Below are 24,232 nucleotides of genomic sequence, written 5' to 3' on the forward strand. Positions count from 1 at the left end.
AGAGATAAAGCATGTTGTTCTTGTAGTTAAATAGTTATTTCATGGGTTTTTGAACAAGAAAATACATGTCAGGGTATCAATGTACATGAAAAATAGCAAAAAAACATTATCAGAACTATTCCTCAGAGCAATTGCATATAGACAAAAAAACTGACCCAAGTCTCCTAATTTTCGTGTGTGAGGATATTATTTTTTTTCAAAATTGAGCTAATGACTTTCTCACGGGCACCTCCTATTCATCCACAGACATGCAAATATCCACTGACTTAAATCAATGCACAATATAAAATTCCTATGGTATATCAGTTACAATTAGATCCTATACTTTTGACTCTTTTTCAGATAAAACCTAACGATATTTTCTCTTACAACAAATTAATCTGGTATCTTTAGTATGGGTAGCTTGGCTAAGTATACATAAGTCATTATATGGTCTCTACCATGTTTTCCCAAGCAAAATGAAGTATTTTCAGTAGAGTCCAAATTATCTCACATCTTTCCTCAAAAGTTTACTTGGGTGATTTTTATGCCAGCTAACAGAGACATTAAGAGAGCACATTAGCTAAGAATCCAAAGATAGAAAAATATCAGAAACACAGTATCAAAAAGTTATTTAGATTGGAAGATTTTTCTAAGTGAGTGGAAAGAGAGCCAGGCCTTAAAGACCCTTGAGCTGAAAAAGTAAACATGGCAAAGACAGTAGATAAACACAGAAATCCTTCTAAGATACAACATTGAAAACTTAGCAATTATACAAAAAATCTTCAGCATTATTTACTAAATTAGGTTAAAATTTATACAATTCTACAACAATATTTTCAGATAATCTCCTTATAAAGGACAACTGGGTGCCAGGTAAAAACCAACAACCTTTTCAATGGATGGATTAATTAGTCATGTGGCCCCAGAACTGAATGAGTCATGGAGTTGCTAATGAGATAAGGACAGGAAGCTTGACACCTCGAAGTCAAGAGTTCAGCCGGTTCTTCTCAGAGTACTCTCCTGCTGTGCCCTAGTTTGAAGGCACAACACTGGCTTTCCTCCTGCTGAAGGGACTCAAAGAGCCACGTAAAGCTACTTACAGAGGAAATCTTGGCCTGAAAGTAGGACACAAGCATTTCCTTTCTCTAGCAGTGTCCCCCACTACGGCTCTCCCAGCCCTTGGGATAAAGAGGAGGCATCCAGGGCCATCAGCACTGTCCTGCTCTGCAAGCACAGGCTGAGACAGCTTTCAGCACATGTCAGAGGCTTCCCCACAGACTGTGGCACTCAGACACCGCTGAAGAATCCTGTTATCGGGGTACAGAGACTTGTAATTAACATTAGGGGCCCTTTGTGCACTAGAGGCAAGTTCTTCACTCATGGGACTTTGCCAATTTGCTGTCATTTACACAGCTGGGTCTCCCACCCCTGCCTCTGCTGTCAATCTCTTCTCAAGTAGAAGAGTGTCACCACACAAACCTTGGGGGTCTAGTCACAAGAGATGCAGTGCAACCAAAAATTCAACTCAAACTTCAGGGGTGCCATTGTCAGCAACTCTGGATGGATGGGTGCCTTCTGACTGTTCATAATTACTTATTAAAAAGAAGGAAAGAAAAAGAATAACCAACAGTGTCTTGACCACGGCCAAAATCCAGACTTGTATTTTGCTGGTCTGCCTGCACACAATAAAGGAAGAAGTCCAGTGCAAGTTGGGCAATAAGAAAGGCAGCAGGAGGCAAAGCACGGAACAGAACATGGGACAGCAGGGTGACACCGGGAAGACAAATTGAGGTGGGAGAAGGAGATAGAGAAAAGCATGCTGCACAAGAGGACAAACAGAAGAGAAAACACAGAGAGAAGCCAGAGGGTAGAGGCAAAAGATAACAAGAAAGGAATGAGTGGGAAGTAAAAGACAAAAGACATTAAGGGAAATAAGATAGCACAGATGAGGAATAAAGGAAAAGACAGAAACAGAAATAAAACATATATACAGAAAGCCCTTTCTGCTAGAAACTGCTTCTTATCAAGCTCAGACAAGAAACAATTCCAAAAAGAAGAGCTCAATCAAGCATGGAAAGTTCAGATCACCTGAAACTTCTGAAGGCAGATGAAATAAACTACCTTAAATTGTGAAGCAGAACTTCGTCCCAAAGTACATTGCCCCTGCTCTGCACTAACAGAAAACTTCTCAGTTCCATAATAGTTTCACCCATCTACTTGGAGAAGGAGAGGGCCCACTTGTGTCAGTACATTCAGTGATTGGGGACTCATTATTAATGAAGCAGAATTCAGGCTTAAGTGCATCACTCTGTACTGCAGTCCATGCAATACACACGGCCATGAGAGAACTACTCCAGTTAAAAACAGAAAAGAGGATCCCTTCCTCCTGCCTCTCCTGGCACATATCAGAGACACATCAAGGTGTTTTAGGCAAAGGATTACACAAAATTTCCCACAGAACACGGGGCTGTAACACTTGGCAAGTGGGCAAGCACAGCCCAATCTGAATCTGATTCTGACTTCTGCTTTGTTTGAATGCATTGTTTGAATATTTTGTATCACTCACTACTCACACCTCTAGCCTGACAGAGGATAAGCATGACCATGAATCCACTGAGCAAGGAGGTAACTGTAGTGCACCCTTGATCCCAGAGACAGGCAAAAAGGCCAAACACAAACCAGAACTTGTGCATTCAGAACACAAAAAGACATATTAAAAAAAACCCTAATAATGAAAGGGACTCCTATTCCTACAACATCATTGCTTATTATTACCATCTGCTTAATGCAGTCACCAATATACTGAAAAAACCTTTTCTTTCTTCCCTAAATTATCATAAATATCACATAGCATGCTGCTGGCTCTGTCACAAAAACATCAGCAATCACAACTTGCAAATCAAAGACAAGTGACCAACACAGAAACACACAGTAAAACCATCCTTGCATATCAGTTTTCTATAAATAGTCTACTGTTCCAAAAGGAAGGGTTTGGAACCCTCTCACAGACCTTTATCTTAAGATATTCAGGATTAAAGATAGATTCATTTCCAAGAATAAATTATACCTAAGATACAGCCTATTTTTAAAAATTACATAAGTATGCATTTGATTTACTATTTGTCTTAAGACACATATACCTGTTTCTTGCAATGTTTGTTATATATTTGGTTATAAAATTCATTTTGCCATTACTACTGCAGCATATAAGTGACTTTGTGTTGGTTAGGTACCACACATGGAAGCATCAATGGGAAAGGGAGAACATGGCTCACTCACAACCAGAGTTTGGGTGGTTGATACAGGGTCAGTGGTTCCCTGGCTCAGCCACAGGCAAAGACAGACTCAGAAACCCTCTCAGGTTTCTTTTACAAGTCTTGGAAACTCCATCATACAGCCTCTGCCTTCTAACCTCCCACCACAGAGAGGAGTGACCACCTGCTCTGCACATACATCCTTGCATTGACAAACTTCTTAAGTCATAAAGAATGAACACTTGGTCTGCTCAAATTCTCACATATTTACCTTCTCATGAGCCCAACCAAAAATGGACAAGTTTACATTTCTAGTTCCCATTTACCGGTGTTCCACTGGTTTTTCCTGAGGCTGATTACAAATTATGTCTATTTCGTTTCCATAGAAAAAACCCACGTGTATAAATAGTTCATTTTTCTGTTTACAAATTTTTAAGAAAAGGAGCCAGTTCAGCTAGCTGATGGAAAGCAATTCATCTATTCAATTTAATGCAGCAACATTGAGAGAACCAAGCTAGATATAATATCCATATGCAAACTAAAATGTATGAAGATGAACTTGAATTAGAGCCAAAGTGGGGTCTCCTAGCAAGATCAGAGTGCAGGGCTCAGGTCTGCATGCAGGGAGCCAAAATCCTGCCAAACCTATAGGGTTCAATGATGATTAATATTTGGTCTGTTCACAAACCAGACGAAAGGTCTGAACAGTACTGACAGAATAATCCCTACTCCCACTGTAAGACAGTCCTCTCTCCAACACTTATTGACACAAGCACCTCAAGCAGCAGGAAACACAGGATCCAGCAGGCTCCCAAGCAAGCCTGAAGATTTCTCACTCAGCTCTTCCACTATATTCCCTCATAGTGCACTTGAATCCACACTAACCAAGGAAAATTGTCAGTGAAACACCAGAGGAGAGACATGGCCCCAGACCACCAGGTAACATATTTCATGGTGGAGAACCCCAATCATAGGAAGAGCCAATGCTGCTCATTCCAGAACTATTCATTTTATTAGATTGAACACAGGTTGTGTCTGTGTGCTCCCTTATCGAGTTTAAATCTGTCCCAGCAGCTCAAAATACATAGCCAGTATAAATTCTGCCCTTTGAGCAAACTTAGTGGAATGACTCAACTTCAGGATAAACAGGATGCACATTTAAATGACAATTTGAGATCATTTAATGGCCAATTAAACTTTATATACATATAATTGGAGGGGTTCAAGTGCCCTTCTACTTAAAATAGATAAGGTTTAAGAATCTCTTACTAAAAGAAAAAAAAAAAAGACCTCAATTATTATTCTTTAGACTAGCCTGGCCACATCAAATAAAAAAATAAATCATCAGGGATGAAAATGTCCATTGTCTTTCTAAATATCAGCACATGGTAGAACTGAAATTGGGTCAGAAACACCAGACAGTAACCTAACAAAACTAATGCTAGAAACATTTTTCAAAATGATTAGCCTCTGACACAAGTAACTACTTTACCCTTTTCCTGTAATGCTTTCTGAAATTAGTTATTAGCAGATCTCAGGGTGGACTGACAGCTATGAAGATTTGTGCCCTGAATTTCTCAGGGGAAAAAAAAAGAAAGTCTGTAGGTTGGCTGGATACACAGCTGCATAACCCTTTCTTTACACTGACCTGAATTATTCTGCCTTTCATCAGCAATTTTTATTGTCCATATTTACTTAATTGCAATTTAAAAAAAGTCATCTGCACAAAATTATTATTTTCAGAAAAATAAACATATACACACCACAAATTACACAAACATGTCCATAAAATAGAAGACCTCATATCAACTCTAATTTTCCAAGTAAATTAATACAAAATTATCTACTTCTTGGTACCAAATTCTTTATTTCATGAACATCCTTTCCCATCCAAAGAGTCACATGCAGATTATGACTGCACAGGACCATTCCACCATTTCAAGAAGGAGTTTAATATAAACAATAAAAGCATTGCAATGTAATTCAATATTACCCTTGAGTGACAGCCTTTGTAAGTTTTAGAGAATTTTTAAAAATGAGTTTCCATTTTAACTTTTCAAGTACAACCATAGTATATTATTTTCAACCAAAGAAATACATCTCTACACACCACTTACTGCAATACCATCCCTTTTTTGAAAGATCATTTATACCAGCACTGATTGTTTTGAAAATTCACACTGATGTTTCTATCCCTTTAAAATGTATTAATGCAAAATCTCCCACCATCCTCTCATTAAACATTAAAATACCCAGTAAAATAAACAGCCAAATAACACCATTAAAAACTGCAAACAGAGTAGACAAGTACACTAGGAAAGGCAGTAAACCTTCAAGTCTGAAACAAGTGTCAGAAACAGTAACAGCTAGTAAATATATGTAATCAATATAAGCAAGGGAAACAAATTAGAACTTTTTTGCCACACAGATATATGGACATACACAGCATATTAATGCACATTTCTTTTCAAAGAATTTTACTGATTAAAAACCTAATTTTGAACATATGACAAAGTAACACTTAATACTGGGGGGGGGGGGGGGGGGGAAACCACAAAGCAATTCCATATACCTTTTATATATCACTGTAAACCAATTTTTTTTTTTACTGAAATTACCTATATTTGGTGCAATCTCAAATACTAGCAGTTAATCATGTTAAAAGCACAGCAAACAAAAAATAAAAATTCAAGATTACTTACCAAATTATGATTAGTTGAATTAGAATCATCTTCTGGGAATGGGATGTAAACAGCTAAGGCCACACAATTGGCAAAAATAGACAGTAGTATAAATATGTCAAATGGTCTGGAAAATCTTGTTAAGGAACTCATGACTTATGAGTATCTGCAAACTTTTAAGTCTAGTTCTCCATTCCAGCATCAACAATGGTAAAGCAAGTCTTTGCTTTAAGGCAATCTTTTGACTGATAACTCTGACAAACACTCCATCACCTTTAGTTATAGCACTATATATACCATATTATTTTCCATCACAATGATCCTTCAACGTCCTCTTCCTTTTGAAAAGACTGAAAACTATTACTCATGCTGTCACAGAGTACTTTACATTAAATTCCAAAGATGAATATAATTATCCACTCTTAAATCTACATGCAGGCCATCATAATGGGCAAGGAATACTCATGGAACTGTTCTGTCCTCATATAAAGGTTTCATAAATATACACTTGTCCAAAGGAGGAAAACCACTGGAAATACAGCTCATAATAGGATATGAGAAAGATTCCCAGAAAACCACAACTGTTCTCTTACAGGAGAGCTAGAAATCTGTACAATTGACACAGGAAAGTTCTGTGGCACTCCATGTCTCTGGCAGTTGTCTTCTTGAATCCTGGCTTTGGCCAAGACAGATGCAAGTTTAGGTGAGTTGAGTAGAAAAAAGTATATCATGGCTGGCTTGGCAGCCACACAGAGAGAGGCTACAGACTTTCACAAGGACAACAGCCTGGACTGAAAGCTCTGCTTTCTATATTAGGGCTGGAAAACAGCAGTGGGAACGTGGAGATACCTTCTGTCTTCCAGAAAAAAATTCTTCCTTTTCTTAAAATTCATGCATATGAAGCTCATCCTTCTGTTTGTCATTGATTTTCCTTTTCATGAGGTATTTTATTATTCTCAGTTACCAGAAACATGGAGGTACTGAGATGAGCCTATCTGTGGGAGCTTGGAAAAGAAGTACTTGGACCTCAGCTACAATTTTTGGCATCCTTTGATGCACAACTTCTGGATATGTTTCCATAAGAGTCCAATAAAAGACTGGGGTAAGAGTACTAAATATATTCAAAAGCATATTTTTGCTAGTTTAAAAAGTTCCCTGAGAAAAAATAGGGGGGGTGAAAAATGTCCTGCAAAGCCCATATGTCCTATAAGATGTGTTACACTTTGTTTGCTGGCCTATTAAAACTTTGTCACCTTGTGGGCCACTTTTATGTCTACAAAGCAGATCAACATGAACAGCTGCTACATTGTGTACAAAATAAAGTTACAACAGCATTTTCCAGACTGGAGAGAGCAATTGATACCATCACAAGACTGACAATCTTGTTTTATGATGTGGTGCTGCTGGGACAAATTCTCGCTGAGTTATTCCACTCCAGATCCATAGTAATTTCATTTACCTGACCTTAGCCAAGGAGAGGCCAATTTACTGAAATTAGTTGGACTTCTACCAGTTTAAATGAAAGAAGAAGCCATTTCACTATCTTTAATTTGCAATTGAATTTTGTACAAAGATTTGAGAAACACCAACCCCATAAATGAGTAACAGCTCTTATTGCCAGGTTGGCTGTTCTGTTTATAGTAACAAATTGAGTTTTACTTCAGTAATCTACTGTCTTGAACAGCTGTTTCCCATTACAGGGATGTTGCCATGGCTAATAGGCTAACATTTTTCTCCTTATACCCCAGCAAAACTATTTCCTATTTCAAAGCTTCTGTTGGTAATTAAATAATATAGCAAACCAACATGCTATCGGTTCTGGCAGAGAAATGCACATACTTCCACACCATAACCACTGAACTGAAGGAAAAGCCATTCTCCCCATCACACAGATCATCACGAATACAAGGCAGTATCTCTGCTCTCCCATCTAGCTGTATGTGCTTCCAAATATTTTTGGTGGTAGACATAAGTTGTACAGGCTCAGAAGATTATTATATTTCAGACACTTGTGCGTACTTAGAACATTTCCTTGGCTTAAGTAAAAATCTTCCCTTCTTTTAGTACCGGGAAAACAACCTTTTAAAAAGATTTCTACATCTGACTCATTTGCCCTAATGGCAGTACCCCAAATTGCAATATGGAAGATATAGGGTTGACATCTTTGGACATCTCCCTAATACTGGATGGCTAAATACATTCCCATCCATTCTTCCTTATTTGGAAAGGCAAAAAAATGCAATGCAGAGATTTGCTGGAATGTAATGTTAGCTTGAAAATGTTCCCCCAACTTCTCCCAGAAAAAAAGGAACAGCTATGAGCTCTCCTCTGACTTTGAGCTGCCTACTTCAGTAAATGATATTCTGTGTCAATATGACACAAGAGACTATCTTTAACAGCAACTGAAGCCAAATTAACTCCCATTGACATTAATGACAGTTACCCACACATACAAGTGATGTAACATGTAAGTTGTGATGCTCTAAGAGATCCTGTAAAACAATCACCTTTATATGATCAGAAAATGTAAGAAAATCATTCAAAAAGCAAACTGCAACAAAGGATACTTCCATTCTACTAGACTAATGCAGGCTCTTCGTATTGGATTGTTGAGGGATAAACAGAAAAGGGCACGGGGTGGCCGACTATTGGATGTATTACCCTGTTTTTTGCTCTTGGCATATTGCTGGCGTTTTCTTTGGGACAGAGATCCTACAGGCTGGGCTGTGGTGGTACTCATGTTTTGGGCAGCCTTTGCTTGTCTAGCAGCATCGATTGCAGCTTGCCAAGATAGAACAGTTTGCTTGGATGGTGCTGAACTGTTTGACTGAATAGCTGGTCCGTCACCAGGGAGAGGAATCCTGGTGCTACTTGCATAGTTCACCTCTGTGGGACAAAAGAAAAAAGTACTCTGTTATAATTGCTTTACACTAAAATGGTGTAATCTAAAAAGATTGCTCTATGAGCTCCTGGCAGTGTGATGTTTGCATTACATGCACAGATACATATGCATACACTTGTGCTGTGGTATATGCAATTGAACAGTAGGAAATATGCTCAGGAATCAGGTTTACAACTTCAAGATTGATGTAAGTATTGAGACTCAAACACTTGTCATTTTGATTCTTCCACTTACAGTGTCTTTCTCTAACTGGATGGAAGCCCTCCTGTCCTCGTGTTTATTCACTAAACCATACCTACCCTTTAAGATCAAGTTTGCCGTAACACCTTCACATTTACTACTCTCCCAATTTATTTTGGTTAAAAGAATAGTCGTTCCAAATTCTTACACATTGTTCAATTAAGAATAAGCAGCAAGGTAGAGGGGGAAGTTCTGTAAGCAAGTTAAATCTTGCCCTGCTTTGCATTCTCAAAGAAAAATGCGTGGATGCCTCCCACAAGCGAAGATCCAATACTGTCTGTGATAAACACGCTCATAAAGCTCTGCTGTCTTGTGCACAAGGAATCACAACCACGAACCCACTGTAAAAGGATAAGCTCCGGTTCTGTAAAAGGATGGTGTTTGGTTTTGCTTCTTCATGAGAATATAAAAAATAAACTGCACCTTCCAAATAATAATTGAGTGCTCTTTATGCAGATGACAGCAAAGAGGCAAAACACCACCTCCTCGCAAGGATCCTTCCTCGCGAGCTCTTTGACTAGCGCAACAGTCTACTCCTACATGCACCTGTAGGAAGGAGAGGCTCCTGAGTGCGATTCAAAACTTGATGCCTGGGTGGGGAAAAAAATGGAGGAACGGCACAATATACGTGCTGGGAATTCGGGCTGGCAAGAGAGATGACTGTGAAACGGATCTACTCAGGCAGGGGAGGAAAAATCGCTCCCCGTCAAGCAGCGGAGAGGCAGGGAAAGCACAGCCCCCCTGCTCCGGACGGGGGGCACAGACCACGGCAGCGCCGCGAACGCGCCTGGACGCGGCCGAGGCCGGCGGCGGCCCCCGCTCCGGGGGCGCGGGAGCCCTAAGATGGCTCCCCGGGATGGCGGCGGGGAGTGGGGGGGTCACGGCGGGGCCCCCACGGAGCTGCCGCGGGGAGCGGCACTGGCGCGGCGAGCGCTGGCCAGCGGCGGCGCATCAACAGCTGGGTGACGCGGGGGGCAGAGCCGCCGCGGGGGCAAAGGTGGCACATCTGCCTCCAACATTTTCCCAAAGCATCCCTGCTTCCCCTCCCGCCCCCTCTTTTTTTTTTTTTTTTTTTTTTTTCCTCCCCCAGATATAAATGCAATGGCACAGCCATCTCCCCCGCCTTCCGCCTGCCCTTCGGGATGCCATGAAACGTGGCTCGGCGCAAATAAACCACCCACCTACTCATCTATCTATATAGCCATCGTCTTTTTAAATGGATGCTTGAAAGGGAAACAAAGCCCGGGTGACTGCGTTCCTCGGGGGCAACACAAACTTGCTGCTGATTGAGGAGAGAGGAATCATTTATAAACAACAGCGGGGGCTGTGGCAGCGCCGGAGCCCGTCGGCGGAGCGGATTAGCGGCGCGGAGCCCCGCGTCTCGCCCCCGTGCGCTCCGCCGGGCAGGGGCCGAGCGCATCTCGCCCGCCGCCCTGCCCTCGGCCCCGCCGCCCTCCCGCCCGGAGCGGGGCAGCCTCCGGGAGCCGCAACTCTGGGCAGGTTCAGCCCCAGTTACACTTGGATGAGGCAAACGCAGCCCCAGCCGTGTCATCCCGCAGCTGATGTTAATGGCCCCAGGACAAGGGACCAACGCGCATAAACGCACTCGCACGTTGGTCACACGCCGAGGGCAGCACCTTGTCCCGCCTTCGCCTCATCCCCTGCCCTTCACGGTCCCTCCTCGAACACAGCCGCTCGTTCCTTTCCCATCCCAAACCGACCCCATTCTCAACCCCTTCCCTAATCCCCCCCAATCCCCGACTCCCAAATCCCTCATAAATCCTCCCCCGCCCCCACCCTCCCCTCAGCCCCAAGCACGCCGCTGCCCTTGGTGGGCGCCCCGGCTCTTACCTTCAGGGTGCTGCTCGGGCTGCGGCTGCTGGTGCATTTTTCTCACTTTCTCCAGCGTGTGAGAGGAAAATGAAAAAACAAAAAAGGGCAGAGACGCCCCCCAACCCCACCCCGAGCCAGGTGCGCGCTGCCCCTGCGCTACCCGCTACCCGACCCCCATGGTAGTGACTAGAGACGTGCGAGGGGCTGCTGCTGCTCCTCCTCCTCCTGCCGCTGCTGCTTCGCCGCTGCCAAATCCCTCAGAGTTTGGGCCAACATGACACTCACATCCGGGTGACACGGGATCTCTCCATCCCTAGCAACCCGGCTGCTGCTGCCGCCGCCGGCTCCTCGGTCCCCTCCTGCCGCTGCTGCCTGCTCCCCGGTCCCCCTCCTCCCGCCGCCGCCTGCTCCGCCTCGGCCCCCTCCTCCCGCTGCCGCCGCCCGCTCGCTCGCTCGCAGTCCCCCTCCTCCCGCCGCCGCGGGCTTTAACTCCCTCGCTGCTGCCGCCGCCGTCACCGACACCTGCTGCTGCGGCCGGGCGGGGGCGCGGGGCCGCTCCGCTCGCCCGGAGCTCCGGCACCGCCAGCAGACCCGCGCCCGCCGCCGCCTTAACCCCATCACCGCCGCGCCTGCCCCGGCCCGAGCCTCCGTCCTTCCGCAGCCTCCTGCCCAGGGCAGGGACAGCGACAACGCCCGGGGCACCGACCTCGGCGGCAGCGGCTCTAGCGTCCCCCCCTCCCGCGCTCCGGGCACCGTGTCCCCGCTCCTGGCGGCTCAAGGCTCCCCGCCCGCTCCGTCCCTGCCCGCACCCTCTGCCCTCACCTCCAGGAAAACTCCCGAGTTATCCCAACGCCGAGCTCTCCGCTGACCTGTTGAAATGCCGTCATTCTGACTTCAAGCGAACATAGGATCTTCAAAGTTTAGCCAAATAAATAAATTGACTTGGGAAAAAAAACCATTTTGGCGTTATCTTCCATTGCAGAGCCCTCGAACACTCATTTAGGTTTTGTCTCATTGGTGAAGCTGCCCCAGAAGTGCCGTGCCTGGAGGGACCGTGAGCTGCTACCACAAAGGAGCAAACTCGGGACATCCACCTTTCCTTACAGCAAGGCAGCGCTTCAATCACCACAAAAAGTGATTAATGAAGTCCGATAAGAACTATAGACATAAATTCCAATTTGAAACAGAACTGATGCTTCAAAACTATAGTTTGTTTTCTCTGCAATGAACGTTTCCACATATTTTTAAGGAGTATTTCAAGCCACAGTCAAACTCGGTGGGTGTGAACCCTTATCTTTGACAAAAAGTATTAAGAAAAGTTTTCCATTAAACTATTTCTACTACACCTTTCCTCTGCCACTTTCTTACTCATGTGCCTACACACTCTTTCATCCATTCTTCATCCACAACTATCTCCATCTAATTAATAATATATAACATCTACAGACAGTAATTAGAAGAAGAGCAATAAAACCTTAATACTGCTGATATTCTCCAGGGATCCAGTGAAGAATGCCCAGCCAGCAGCTTTATAAGAAGCTCTCCTTTAGGTAAAGCCTATCCTTTTTGGCTTTACCTTTGTTAATTAAAGAATTTAAAAATAAAAAAAAAAAATAGCAGCAAGGCTGATTTAGAGAACAGCCTTCCACAGATGCTTCTTGACCTTGACCTCTTTTCCAGTTTTCTGACCTGACTGGCTCAGCTGTTGCAGGTTTGGTTGATTTGGGAAGGCACCACACCCTCTTCACAGGTGTCATCATAGTTCAGGTGTTTCCAGTTTAAACAGTCTTAACGTACTTAGGTACTTGCCTTACATGTTCAGAGATTAACTAGCAGTTCTACTCTCAACAGTCAGATATTGAGGTGTCAAAAATGCTTGGTAGATTTTTTCAAAAGTATCTAAATCAAGATTAGTTGCCTAACAACCACTGCACGCACTGAAGAAGTCACCTCATGTGCTTAGCAGGAGTCAGTGCTTAACCCAAGTACCTAAGAAGTATCTTGGCAAAGCTGGACTCCAGCATCCCATTTTTTTTTTTAATTAGGTTCATTAATTTAAGCACTGAGGCACTACTGAGAAATTCACATCTACTAAGGTCTGGGTCTAACATAAACAAAACATCCCCCAAAAAACTGCTTCCCTTGCAAATGTTTTCATAAATTTCCTGATTTTGGCCTCACCAATGTCTATTTTCTAACCCCCAATCCTTATAATGACCACAGCAATATGTACTGAAAGCTATCAAATGCTCCTCAAAATCAATAAAACCATGAAACAGAAAAAATTTCACAGTTGGTCCAAACTTGTAAGCATATAATTGTGCATATTTCAAAAGCTAACTGTCCCTTTATTGCTAGATCAAATTACCTACTACCTTTTCAAATCAAAATTAGAGCTAAAAAGGAAAAACAAGTCTGTTTAGAAACTTTTGAGGAAGTATTCAGGAACACTGACAGTCTTTAGTTACGAAAGTGGTAATTACTGAAGCCATCAATTCTTCTATGAATGGTTTTCCCTTCTTCTAGAAACTGGTGTCCAGTTGTTTCCCTAAGATTGCTTCATTTTTCTGTCACTTTGATATTGGTTACTCACTCCTGAATGAAATGGCCAGCATTCTGTAGATGTTTTAGAATATGTCTCAGCTACTATAACAAGTGATGACATTTTGAATGGAAATAACCATTGTCCAGAAAAGAAAGAAATATGGATGTCCCCATCTGTCATCCCTCTGTGCCACAACATACTCAGTGTACTTCATTTATATGATATAGATTGGTAGAGCAGGGACTAGATACATCCAATATTATAATACATTTATTGCAGATTTCCAACTAAACTACCATCATTCCCTTCTTGATAACATTAACTACTTCTCAGGGGTTTATTCTGCTTAAGGGAAAGAGGCAGATGAAGAAACTAAGGGATATCACAGAGAGCCCATTAAGAATTTCAGGGTGCTGTGCAGAAGGATAAACCTGCTTAACCAAAACTTCTGCCACAGTGAACTCATGGAGCACAGCAATACTGTGAAGGAGATCACTGCAGGAAGCAAAACCAAATCCAGTTGCAATGCATGTGGGAGGAACTTACGTAACAAATATGTAATTTTATAAAAAATGGGAAGCTGCAGAAGTAGCCTCATCCTTAACAAGGGAGAGATTCTCACTCATGCAGGTTAATCCATTATTAATTCTAATAGTCCAGCCGAAGTTATTACTATGCTAATATATACTAAACTATTACTATCCTTATTCATGGGAGGAATATTTTAAGGAAACGTGGCTATGTTGCAAACAAGGATTTGGAGCATTCATTCTTGTCCATGTTATGCATTTTCTTTTAATTTTGTATATATTTTCAGGTGCAGGCTCTCTTATTGTCTAAAGATTTATATTTTCATTCTTCTCATCTAAAGTATGATGGAGCTACAGTTTGAATTTGAAGATCTAGTTCAAATTTTTATTTAAAAAAGACCATGGTGAAATTTAAATATGTCTTTATATTGTTTATGCCAGATCGGTGAATATCACCTTTCTGATGTCACTGTGAGTAAGGGTGACTCTTTAAAGAACTTAAAATAGCACATTGTTATTGTGGATGTAGTTTACATAGAAAAATATAAAAAGTACAGACTTCTGAAAACCCATTAACTTGGATCTCAAAAGTAGATAAAAATGTACATAAATGGATTTTAAAATACATTAATCCACCATAGGATAAAAATGATGAGAGGGAGGCTTAATTGTCTGTGTTATTGACCTTATCCACACTTGAGATTTAATAAGTAAAAGAACTTTCAAGAGGATATAACACTGAATTTTTATATGTCCTCTGCAAGAATAGTCTTTTATGGTTTTGCATCATTGGGTTTTTTACTAATTTGCATGACCAAGGTATCCTGACACTAAGCATAATTTTTTATTTTCTTCTTTCCTATTTAGCACTTGAAAAAAAAAATTCCAGATACAAGAAACCTACCACACTGAGGTCTTGCCATGTAATCATTTGCATGTAAGTTCACTAGAAATACAAATTTTTGAAAGGTGAATATAAATGAAGTAACACTACTTCAGTCTGGATGGAGATTTAGCTCTATGTTTTGTGGAAAAAAAATCTCATTGTGAAAACTTGTACAAAGACAGGGAGAGTGAGAGGGATGAGGGAGAAGGGAAAGAAGGAGGGAAGGCAGCAGGATGCATGAACAATGCTCTTTTCATTTGTTTGACTGAGCTGAAGCTTCAAGTGGATTAAAGAATTGGGTGATGCTCTCCAGTATTGCTTACCAACTCAACAAAAGCCCAATTTATTTTGTCCATCCCCTCTGCAGAAGTTCACAGAATGGTACCCAGATAGCAAGGAATAACTGCAAACATGATTTTGAATTAAACATTTCTTTTATATATGTCTATAAAAGACATATAGTCTGCAACTATATTTTTCATTATCTCTATATGCAAGTATAAACAGTGTAATCTGCTCTGAACACAATGAAATCTGTCAAATTTAAAATCCAGTTGGACTTTTTCAAAACAAATTACTAAGAATGTAATGAAATGTATTTTCCTGACTAATTAGATTCTTTGGCTTTGTGTGGCTTCAATTAGGATGCTATTACTCAGCAACACAGTTTATATTCTTCCAGCAGCTCTCTCTTCTAGCTGCAGTTCCTCACTATTTTCAGTGTTTACCATATTTTTTCGCCAACTTTCTTTGACTGAAAATACAACTAATTAAAAGTTGCTGGATATTCTGTTGTTCTTTATCTCAAAGCTTCATTTCCTAGCCATCAAAAATGAAAAAAATCATCTTCTCCTTGTTCCCCTCTGATCTACAGTCATGGATTGTCCTCACATTTTTCTCCAGGGATCCCCTGCTATTAATAAATACTTTCACTCCGTGCGTTATCCACCTTCCAGTGCTCTCGCATGTCTGTGCCAGTCCTGCTCCTTTGGGGCCCAAGTGATTTGGCTTTGGTGGGCACCAGACCGGGTTTCCAGCCAGAAATTATTTCCAGCTCTATTACTGTGCTAGCAAGGTGAATTGAAGTGGTGACAGCAGGACTACATCACCTTAAATTTAGAGTATCCATATTTAGGATAGAAAATATTTAAACTGTTGACTGCAGGAACACATTTCAAACTGTCATTTAAGTAGATTCAAAATTTTCTCTCAAGAGTTTCATCTCTATTTTTAGTGCTCGGTAGAATGATGATTTCACAGATGGGCAACATAGCCAGCTACCAAAAAAAAATTCCACTACACATAATTGTGCTTGAAAATGTCACAGCAAAATGGATGGATGACTCACAGTATCAGCACATGTGCCTCATGCAAACAAATAACTTTTATAAATACAAGCCACACTCCGGGTTTTTTTCAGAATGTTCTGCTGGTGGCTTGTGATGGAGTTTCAAAACCCCGCACCGGAGGCTGGAAGACTGCTAAAAACTGCACAGACTTTAGACAAGCAAACACATCCGTGTGGGGGCTCTCCCCCGGCGCCTGAGGAGACAGCAGCCGGGCAGCTGCAGCCCTCGGCGGGGCCGGGGGAGGCTCCGCCAGCGGGGGCGGCCGCTCCCGCCGCCCCCAGCGGGAATTCCGGCCCCGGGGCCGCTCCCCCTGTCCCCAGCGGGAATTCCATCCCCGGGGCCGCTCCCCCTGTCCCCAGCGGGAATTCCGGCCCCAGAGCCGCTCCCGCCGCCCCCCGGAGCTGCTCCAGGCGCTGCCCGAGCGGAGCCCAGCCCAAAGGAGCGCACGCTTCAGGGCACATTCCCTGCGCTTCCTACAGAACGCTTTGATTTCTCCTCCGAAAGCCCAAATGAGCCCTTTCAAATGTAAACTTGCTTTGCAGTTTTAAACCAGCTCTATCTGCTGCGCTACCTGGAAGTGTTTTTGCCAGAATAAGTAAAATTTATTAGCTCTGTATGAAATATTAACAAACTGACACAGATATTAGGGAATGTGTAAAAATTCGCGTGTTTTAACCCTTAGCAGAACACAGGAATCAAATTCTCAGGTTACTAATCAAATTCTTCAGTTACTAAACATCACACATTACCTGGGCTTCAAAAAAATCTTTCTCTCTTGGCAGATAGAGGAAACTTGAATTTAGCAAATTTCTCTGTAGAACCTTTCCCAAACTGACTTTAAACATCACTTTGGGAGACATTTCTTGTCATAAGAAGACTACAGCTGCATGGTTGAGCACACCAAGGTCAAGAAATGTCCTACTTCATTCTGGGGCTGTGTCATGACACAGTTTCACATGATCCACTCTGCCTTTTGCAGGAATACACGCTACGCCGTATGCGGGACAGCCAGCACTTACAGCCAGAAATGAAAGGTAAATACTCTCATATTTATCTTTTCAAACCATTAATTAATTTATGTATCCAGCAATGGAAATGACATAAAATGTATTTCAAACTTATTTTGTTGGAAGGCAATTTTCTACTGCAGCAAAAGCACACAGGATTTGCCCATACCTGTTTCACAATGAGTAGGTCTAGAAATAAGCACAAACTGGTTTTAAAGTAGGAATTAACAACTGTAAGAAGAAAGCTTTCTCTCTGTGCTAACTGGTACCTACTGGGGGAAATGCAGTCATGTCTCTTTGTTGGCATTGGCCCCCCACCTTGAAACAGGAACCACAGATATGAGAAGATGACGGGCCCAGAGAATGAGGGGAGAGACAGTAACTGCATTAGAGAATGGGGGAGGCAAATATACAACGCTACCGAAGAGGAACACAAGTCTAGATTTCAGATCTAGAGCAAGCGTTTAATGTAATTTTTCTTTCAAATCTGTCAGTCTTACAAATTGATCCAATGAGCTGCATTACTCACAGGAGTAAAAGATTGCAGTTAAATAATTTAGGAAGTGTGGTGTAATCTCAATGCTAAATGATACGACAATAATTTTTCAAGTGTCTCACCAGGTAGAACGGAGACTGTAACGCAAAGGTTCCATCTTTGGCTTTAACATTAAGACCTGCAATAAATGATCAGTCTTTGTTTTCATGAGTATCTAAACACATGTATGAGTTATACATTATTCAAAAATTCCATTCCCTGTCTCTCCAAATGCTGTAGGATGTCCAGAGTTCTACCCTACCAAGAAGTCTTCTTCCTGGCTTTACGGCGACATTCAACAAAACACAGGACCATGTTAGGTCAAACCTCTCACAACGGTGCTTTCACTGGAGTTCAAAGAGCTTGAAAGGACAAAAGCACAAATGAGGAAGCAAAGTAAATATCCCATCATATCATGAGACTTTACTGTTGTGGCTCTTGACAACACAAAGACCAGCTTAATAGACTAGGGAAACAAATCCCTATAGAAAAGCACTGAGGGATCACGTTAGTAGTAGACAGGGCAACAGAGGAGCTTTCAATCAGTAATAGAGGAGATGCAAATAACAAAATTCCTTCAGCACACTATGGATTCTCTCTTTATGTGTTTCATTTAGCAGGTGCAATTACCAAAAGGGGTTTGTGAAATGCACTTTGTCACTTTAGAGAGTTTGGGGATTTTTCTGTCATCAGAGACATCACTGCCCAAGCACATCAAATGAGGATGTGCTGTGATGTGTTTAATTCCATGGAAATATTCCAGGTTTGCATCGTATTAATATTTCTAAAACAACTAACAAATTCAGTCACACTTTTGCTTTCTTCTGCATGCCCTTGAAGCTAATTGAAAATCAGCAAGTGCAGCCAAATCTCAATATTTTAATCACCTGCCTCACACAGTTGGCTTGTTGATGCAGTTCACTTACAGCTTTGAACTTATGTGTAAGGCTCCTTTCAATGGCTGTGGGACTGGGGTCTCAAGGTAGGGTGCCACTTCCCAGGGAAGGGGGTGTACCCCACCACGGATATCAGCTTGAGACAGCTGACAGACCTGTCAACTCACTCTGCAATTTCAAACACAACAGAGCTCTCTTATGCATGCAAAATAAAACTTAGGATCAGGTGGATTATGTCTTGGGGCTTTTCTAGTTTGTTATTTTAGAGAATTCTCCAAGCATTTCTTTGTGCAGGAACCTAGCTATGCAAACATTGGACACTAGTATCTTCAGTCATTTAATATACATGTTGCCTTTTTTCTTTTTCTTTTTTTTTTTTTCCCTGGGGTCTTTATTTCCTGTCTAATAAAGGGATTATTCCTGAAAATGACTCTCACTAGAATCAGTAAGATTTTTATCTTTTTTTTATTATTTCATTTCTACGTCTGAAAGGTTTGCATCATCAAATAAGAAACTAGAGATTATGGCTGTGAAAATATGTGAATAAAAGCAAAGGGACAGATGCCGAATCCATAAAAATTACTAAGGCATAATCTGTGCTTGCTGTTCCATATAAATACACAGTTAAAAAAAAAAAAAAAAAAAGAAACCAAACCACAAACAAAACCAACACTGAGTAAAATCTCAACATTTATTTTCAGCTTCCAGCCGATTTAGTAGATGAGGGGGTTTTGTTTTGTTCTCTACAAAGGCAAGTGACTGAGCTTATTTACGGGCATATTTTAATTCTTTAAAGATACAGACTGCTTCCTCTTGCCTCATACTGAATTTAGAAAATTGTAAACAAACCAAATGGTGAATTTCCCTTAAAGGTTCAATTTAGGTAAGTTGATTTAGGTTTACGGGCTCTGCAAAGCTGCAGCACATTTTGACCTAGTTTGTGTACAATACAGTGGGTTAAATAACACTTGATGACAGTGAAATAATTTCCAGCATTTTCAGCCCCCTGAGAGCTAATATAGCTAATATAGTACTTAGCAATATAAACTATAACCCTATCATATCATAATCCCATTCTAGAGTCACACAGTGTGGGCAGGTTACAGCTGTATTTTGTGTCTTACACAGTCTTTCACTAATTCAAGCACAAATATATTTAAGAATTCAAGGTATAAACAAAGTTGAAAGAGAAAACCACAGTTCTTTCAAAAATTATAGGAAAGGCTTTGTCTCAAGCATCACTATTTTTGAAATTTTTGTGTCTCAGAGGAACCTCAGAACTGCTTTAGCCCTCAGTACACTGTGTTCTCAATGGAAATCCAAATGGCTGTGACCTTTGCCAAGGAGATCCCTGGCTAACAATACAGTTTCTTAGCATCTTGCAGTCAGGCATACACTGCAAGGTAAATTAAAGCATGTCAGATATTGGACCAGCCCCTAGACGTAGTCCTGGACTGCCAGAATGTGAAGACATACATAAAGTACCTCTCTCCATCCGTGCCATGTCTCCACAGAGCAGCTCTAATTGAAGAACAAATTGTAGCTGAAAGTTTTCTTTTAGAGAGGAAAGGAATAAGAAGAGCTCAAAAATATTTCAGGCAGTTTTGACAAGAAGTTAAAAAAAAAAAAAGAAAAAGAAAAAAGGAGGACTGCAGATCTTATACTGCTTTCAGTACGTGGCACAAGAAAAGGTGGCTAATGCTGCCTTCCCCCCTGCCCATATTCCTGAACTGTGGATCTCACATGGGAACACTCTGCAGGAGGGACCCAGGAACACAGAGCTCGAATCCACCCCCACAGGGACACTCACTCCAGCCAGGGAGCAGCTGATTAAAACGAGGCATTCAACTGCTCCTCATTTGTGGCAGTGAGACCTGGTGCTGCGATGCCCGGGAGGGAGAGCTTCAGAACTCTGGAGAGAGCAAATATAACAGGGGCTTCCAAAAAGGGTGGTTGTGAACATATTTTTTAGAATAATAAGCTGTTTGGCTACATAGAAAACATAGAGAACAAAGCTATACAAAAACAGACAGGAAAGCTCCCTTATTAGGTTGAATTTTTGTCAAAAATCTACCCTGTAGATCCATGTGAATTATTCTTTTTCTCCATCCTTCAAATATAATTTTGTTTTCAGATACAATATTGCAATGTTACAACTTCATCAGAAACACTAATTAAATTACATTGAAAAAAGAAAGTTTGGGGTTGGAATGTGTGCACAGAAAATGGATTTGATCTTGCCTCTGATGGAGAGGTGCCCACTATAAAACCAGATGCCACATTTCATAGTGCATTAGCTGACACACTCTGCAGAAGGATGGGATTTGGCTTCCTAGAAATACAGCACATAATCTGAAAAACGCAGCAGTTTATTTTTTTACCTCTGCCTAAGCATCCTGCTTATATACAGATTTACCTTTTGGCAAGCAGAATCTGGATCTTTTCAGCCTGTGCCTGTTGCATCACCAAGCACCACCTTCTCTGCTGTGCAAATGAGCCAGCAATGCAGCAGTGGCCTGGGGGCAAAGGCTGACTCAGAACCACTGAAGCCAAACATCAATGCTTCCCCGAAATAGGCAGACACTCAATATCATTGACTTCCATGAGATCTGGTATTTCTTTCAATCCAGCCATATCCAGTGCTAAATAATGGACAAAGTAGGAGCTGGGGCAAGGAAGGGAGGGCAAGGGATTGCAAGAGCATGAGAAAGATCAGCTATTCTAAGCATAAAAGAAGGATGAGACTGATGTGGATGACTAAGAATGTCAAAAGAGTTCTTGAGGAAAAATAGAGGGTATATGACAGATAAAAGAACATGAAATCTGAAGAGGATTAAGAGAATTATGAACTGGAACTGAAAGGATGCAAAAAAACCCCAAACCCAACAACAGCACTGTGTAAGACTGCCAGAATTGACAAAGTGAGAAGACTGCAAAGAAAAGCAGTAAAGGATCTCAAAATACTGAAGTGATATGAAGATCAACAGGGAAACAGCTCCTGAACTGTTAACAGAACCCGTGCATGACAGGAGTTAACAAAACAATAAGATAAAGCAAGAAATGTAAATGCCCACTTCTATTCAATATCTATGCAGTTAAGAGAAGTGAAATGCCAGAAAACAGAACACAGCTTGCAGAGGACACTGAATAAATAAGATTTTAAGAAGAATAAAATAAGTTATAACCTTTGTGCCATCTAGAATAACCAGTAACACAAGGAAGCTGTGAGAATAGATTATTTGCAACAAATATACTTAAAATGTCAAACAACAGTGACCCTTCAATGGTGATTTTGCAGAAAGAACTCGGGCTGAACACAAAAAGTAAGTGAATGTTACTCCAGCCTTCAGAAACAGAATTTGAAAGGGCAGGGAAAGCAGAGATGACTCATTATAACCTGAGTGCCCATTGATCCTACTGATATTAAAGCAGAAGATCAGTAACCAGGTATGGCATTAGGAGAAATAAAAAGCCTTCCATAGCAATCCACAACAGGACATCCTTTGCAAATATAGGATGTTTCAAATTTCATTTTCCAACTTTACTTTGTAGTGAAGTCAATCTGAGGCAACAGTTTGCAATCTTCCCCTGATTTCTGTCTCTTTTCCCACAGAAACCAGTGGTTCACTACTTAGGCAGAACCAAAGCAGAGCAGCAGTACCCATATTTTCAGTGGGAATCTTATGAAAATGTGACAGCAGATCTGAAAGAATGGGTGCTTCAGGATCTGTCATGAGCCCTATTTCAGCACCATAAAATAACCCTAAAGCTGAAAGTTCTTCACAACACGGTATTTATCTTGTATTCTACTTGCTTTTTATATAAAAGGTCAGCAGGCCCTCAGATCACTGGCCTTAGATTTAGCAGCAGGAAGGAAGGAAGTCACTGACCCTCTTAGATTCACATGATATCAGACAAAATTAAAGAATATAAAATGGTTTTTGTAACTTAAAGTTAGTTTAATTAAATCCTTTGTATCAAGTAAGTAACTTAGTCAACCAGAGAAAAAGAGAAGCTGGTGCTTTCCTGGCTTCTCCACACCTGAGCATGCAGTAACACTGTGTAGCTTCTTTTATTAATTCACACATTTTCTGCTGTGGAGAGGTTGTTGAAGTAATGTCTGAAGCCTAAGAACTGCCAAAAAAGGGTTCCAAAATACATTTTCTCCAACCATTCTCTTAATCAGATTCAGAATACTTCTGCCCAGGTTTTCCACACTAAATAAACTCACCACTATGCAAGCTGCATTTCTTTTTCTCTACACCTACCCCATTTTCTGAGTGCACATTCAAACAACCTTGACACCTTTATGTCATTGAATGCTGCCTAATATAAAAGTCTGGACATGCTTCTTACCTCCTGCCTGACCTTCCCTGGGAGCCTCCACTCTCCTGGGCTTCAGGCTGTGCTGAAGCCACTATGGATGCTCGACTTGATGACATTACATCAAAGACATCCATGCCAAAACTCCTTGGCCACCAGCAGCACTGCTGATGTCAGCATAGCTGGAAGAACAAGGCTAGTTAGCTAATTGCTTTACAGAGCACTCCCAGGCAGTGCAGAGCTTGGAGCCAAGTGCTTTGCTGGGGCAAGCAGGCAAAATGCCACTGAAGGCTCCTCTTCCCTGGGCCAGAACTGCCCCTGCAATGACAGCCAGCACAGAGGCTTCTGGACCTGCTTATGAAACCAAGGAACAAGGTTTCTGTAGGTTTGCATCGCACATAAGCACAGCAGCAATCGTCTGGTTTAATTACCATCAATCTGATCATTTGTGGGCATCCCTCCACAGCAGCTTTCATTGCCTTGTATTGATTTTATCAGCATCAGGAAAGGTTATGCATTTAGGATAAAATCATGGAATTACTGAAAGCAGAGGGAGCTCTGCTGCTAATTTCAATAGTGTCAGGACTTGCTGCTGCAGGAACTATTCCAGCAGTGCAATGAAGATTAAATGAAAGACAACTCACTGATGTTAGGTAGCAACTCAGTCATAGTGCAGTGAAGAGGCAGGTGGAATTCAGATTCATATTTTTAATAGTCTTATTTATAAGACTATGTTATAAGTTATAACTATGTTTATGTTATAAAGAATATGTTCCGTAAGATTTGTCATGATAGATTCTACACACTATAAAATACACCTTGATCCTACGGTTTTCAATATAATCACTATTACAAGTAATTGTAATACAATAAATCATGTCAAAATTTATTATTTAATGAGATTAAAATGGCATCTTTTAATATTAAATAGTTTTTCGTGGAAAGAGGAAAGAATACCTCTATGATAGACTAAAAGTGAAAAAATATGTGATACTACCAAAGAAACTTTTAATGTCTTTAAAGACATTAAAATGGGCACAGAAGTAGAATCAAGTTTGTTAAGATAAACCACCAAATCTTCAGTAAAACACACTGTGCTGAATAAAGTAATACTTTTTATTGGAGAAACAGACTTTTACTCATAGTACTTCTGCAATGAAATTGCAGCCATGAGAAACATTAGAGCTCAGTTTTAATCATAGCCTACTATTTAGCATGGGATGTAAAGTATTAAAGTAGTAACTCTCTGGAATTCTACAGAGAAATCTA

The 24,232-nt window shown here is 41.3% G+C and overlaps 1 protein-coding gene across 1 annotated transcript in view; it reads right to left on the bottom strand.

Moving 5' to 3' along the window:
- Positions 1 to 11,295, bottom strand: part of CACNA1D (calcium voltage-gated channel subunit alpha1 D) — a 171,051-nt gene extending 159,756 nt beyond the window's left edge. The window contains exons 1-3 of the mRNA XM_041461251.1: positions 10,911 to 11,295; positions 8,485 to 8,803; positions 5,939 to 6,044 (exon numbers count right to left, since the gene is read on the bottom strand). Coding sequence (XP_041317185.1) covers positions 5,939 to 6,044; positions 8,485 to 8,803; positions 10,911 to 10,947 — 462 coding nt within the window. The 5' untranslated portion in view covers positions 10,948 to 11,295. The remainder of the gene's footprint in view (positions 1 to 5,938; positions 6,045 to 8,484; positions 8,804 to 10,910) is intronic.
- Positions 11,296 to 24,232: the final 12,937 nt, after the last annotated feature.

The sequence above is a fragment of the Pyrgilauda ruficollis genome, unplaced genomic scaffold, assembly GCF_017590135.1.
Source record: "Pyrgilauda ruficollis isolate IOZ18807 unplaced genomic scaffold, ASM1759013v1 scaffold10, whole genome shotgun sequence".
NCBI classification, from domain to species: Eukaryota; Metazoa; Chordata; class Aves; order Passeriformes; family Passeridae; genus Pyrgilauda; species Pyrgilauda ruficollis.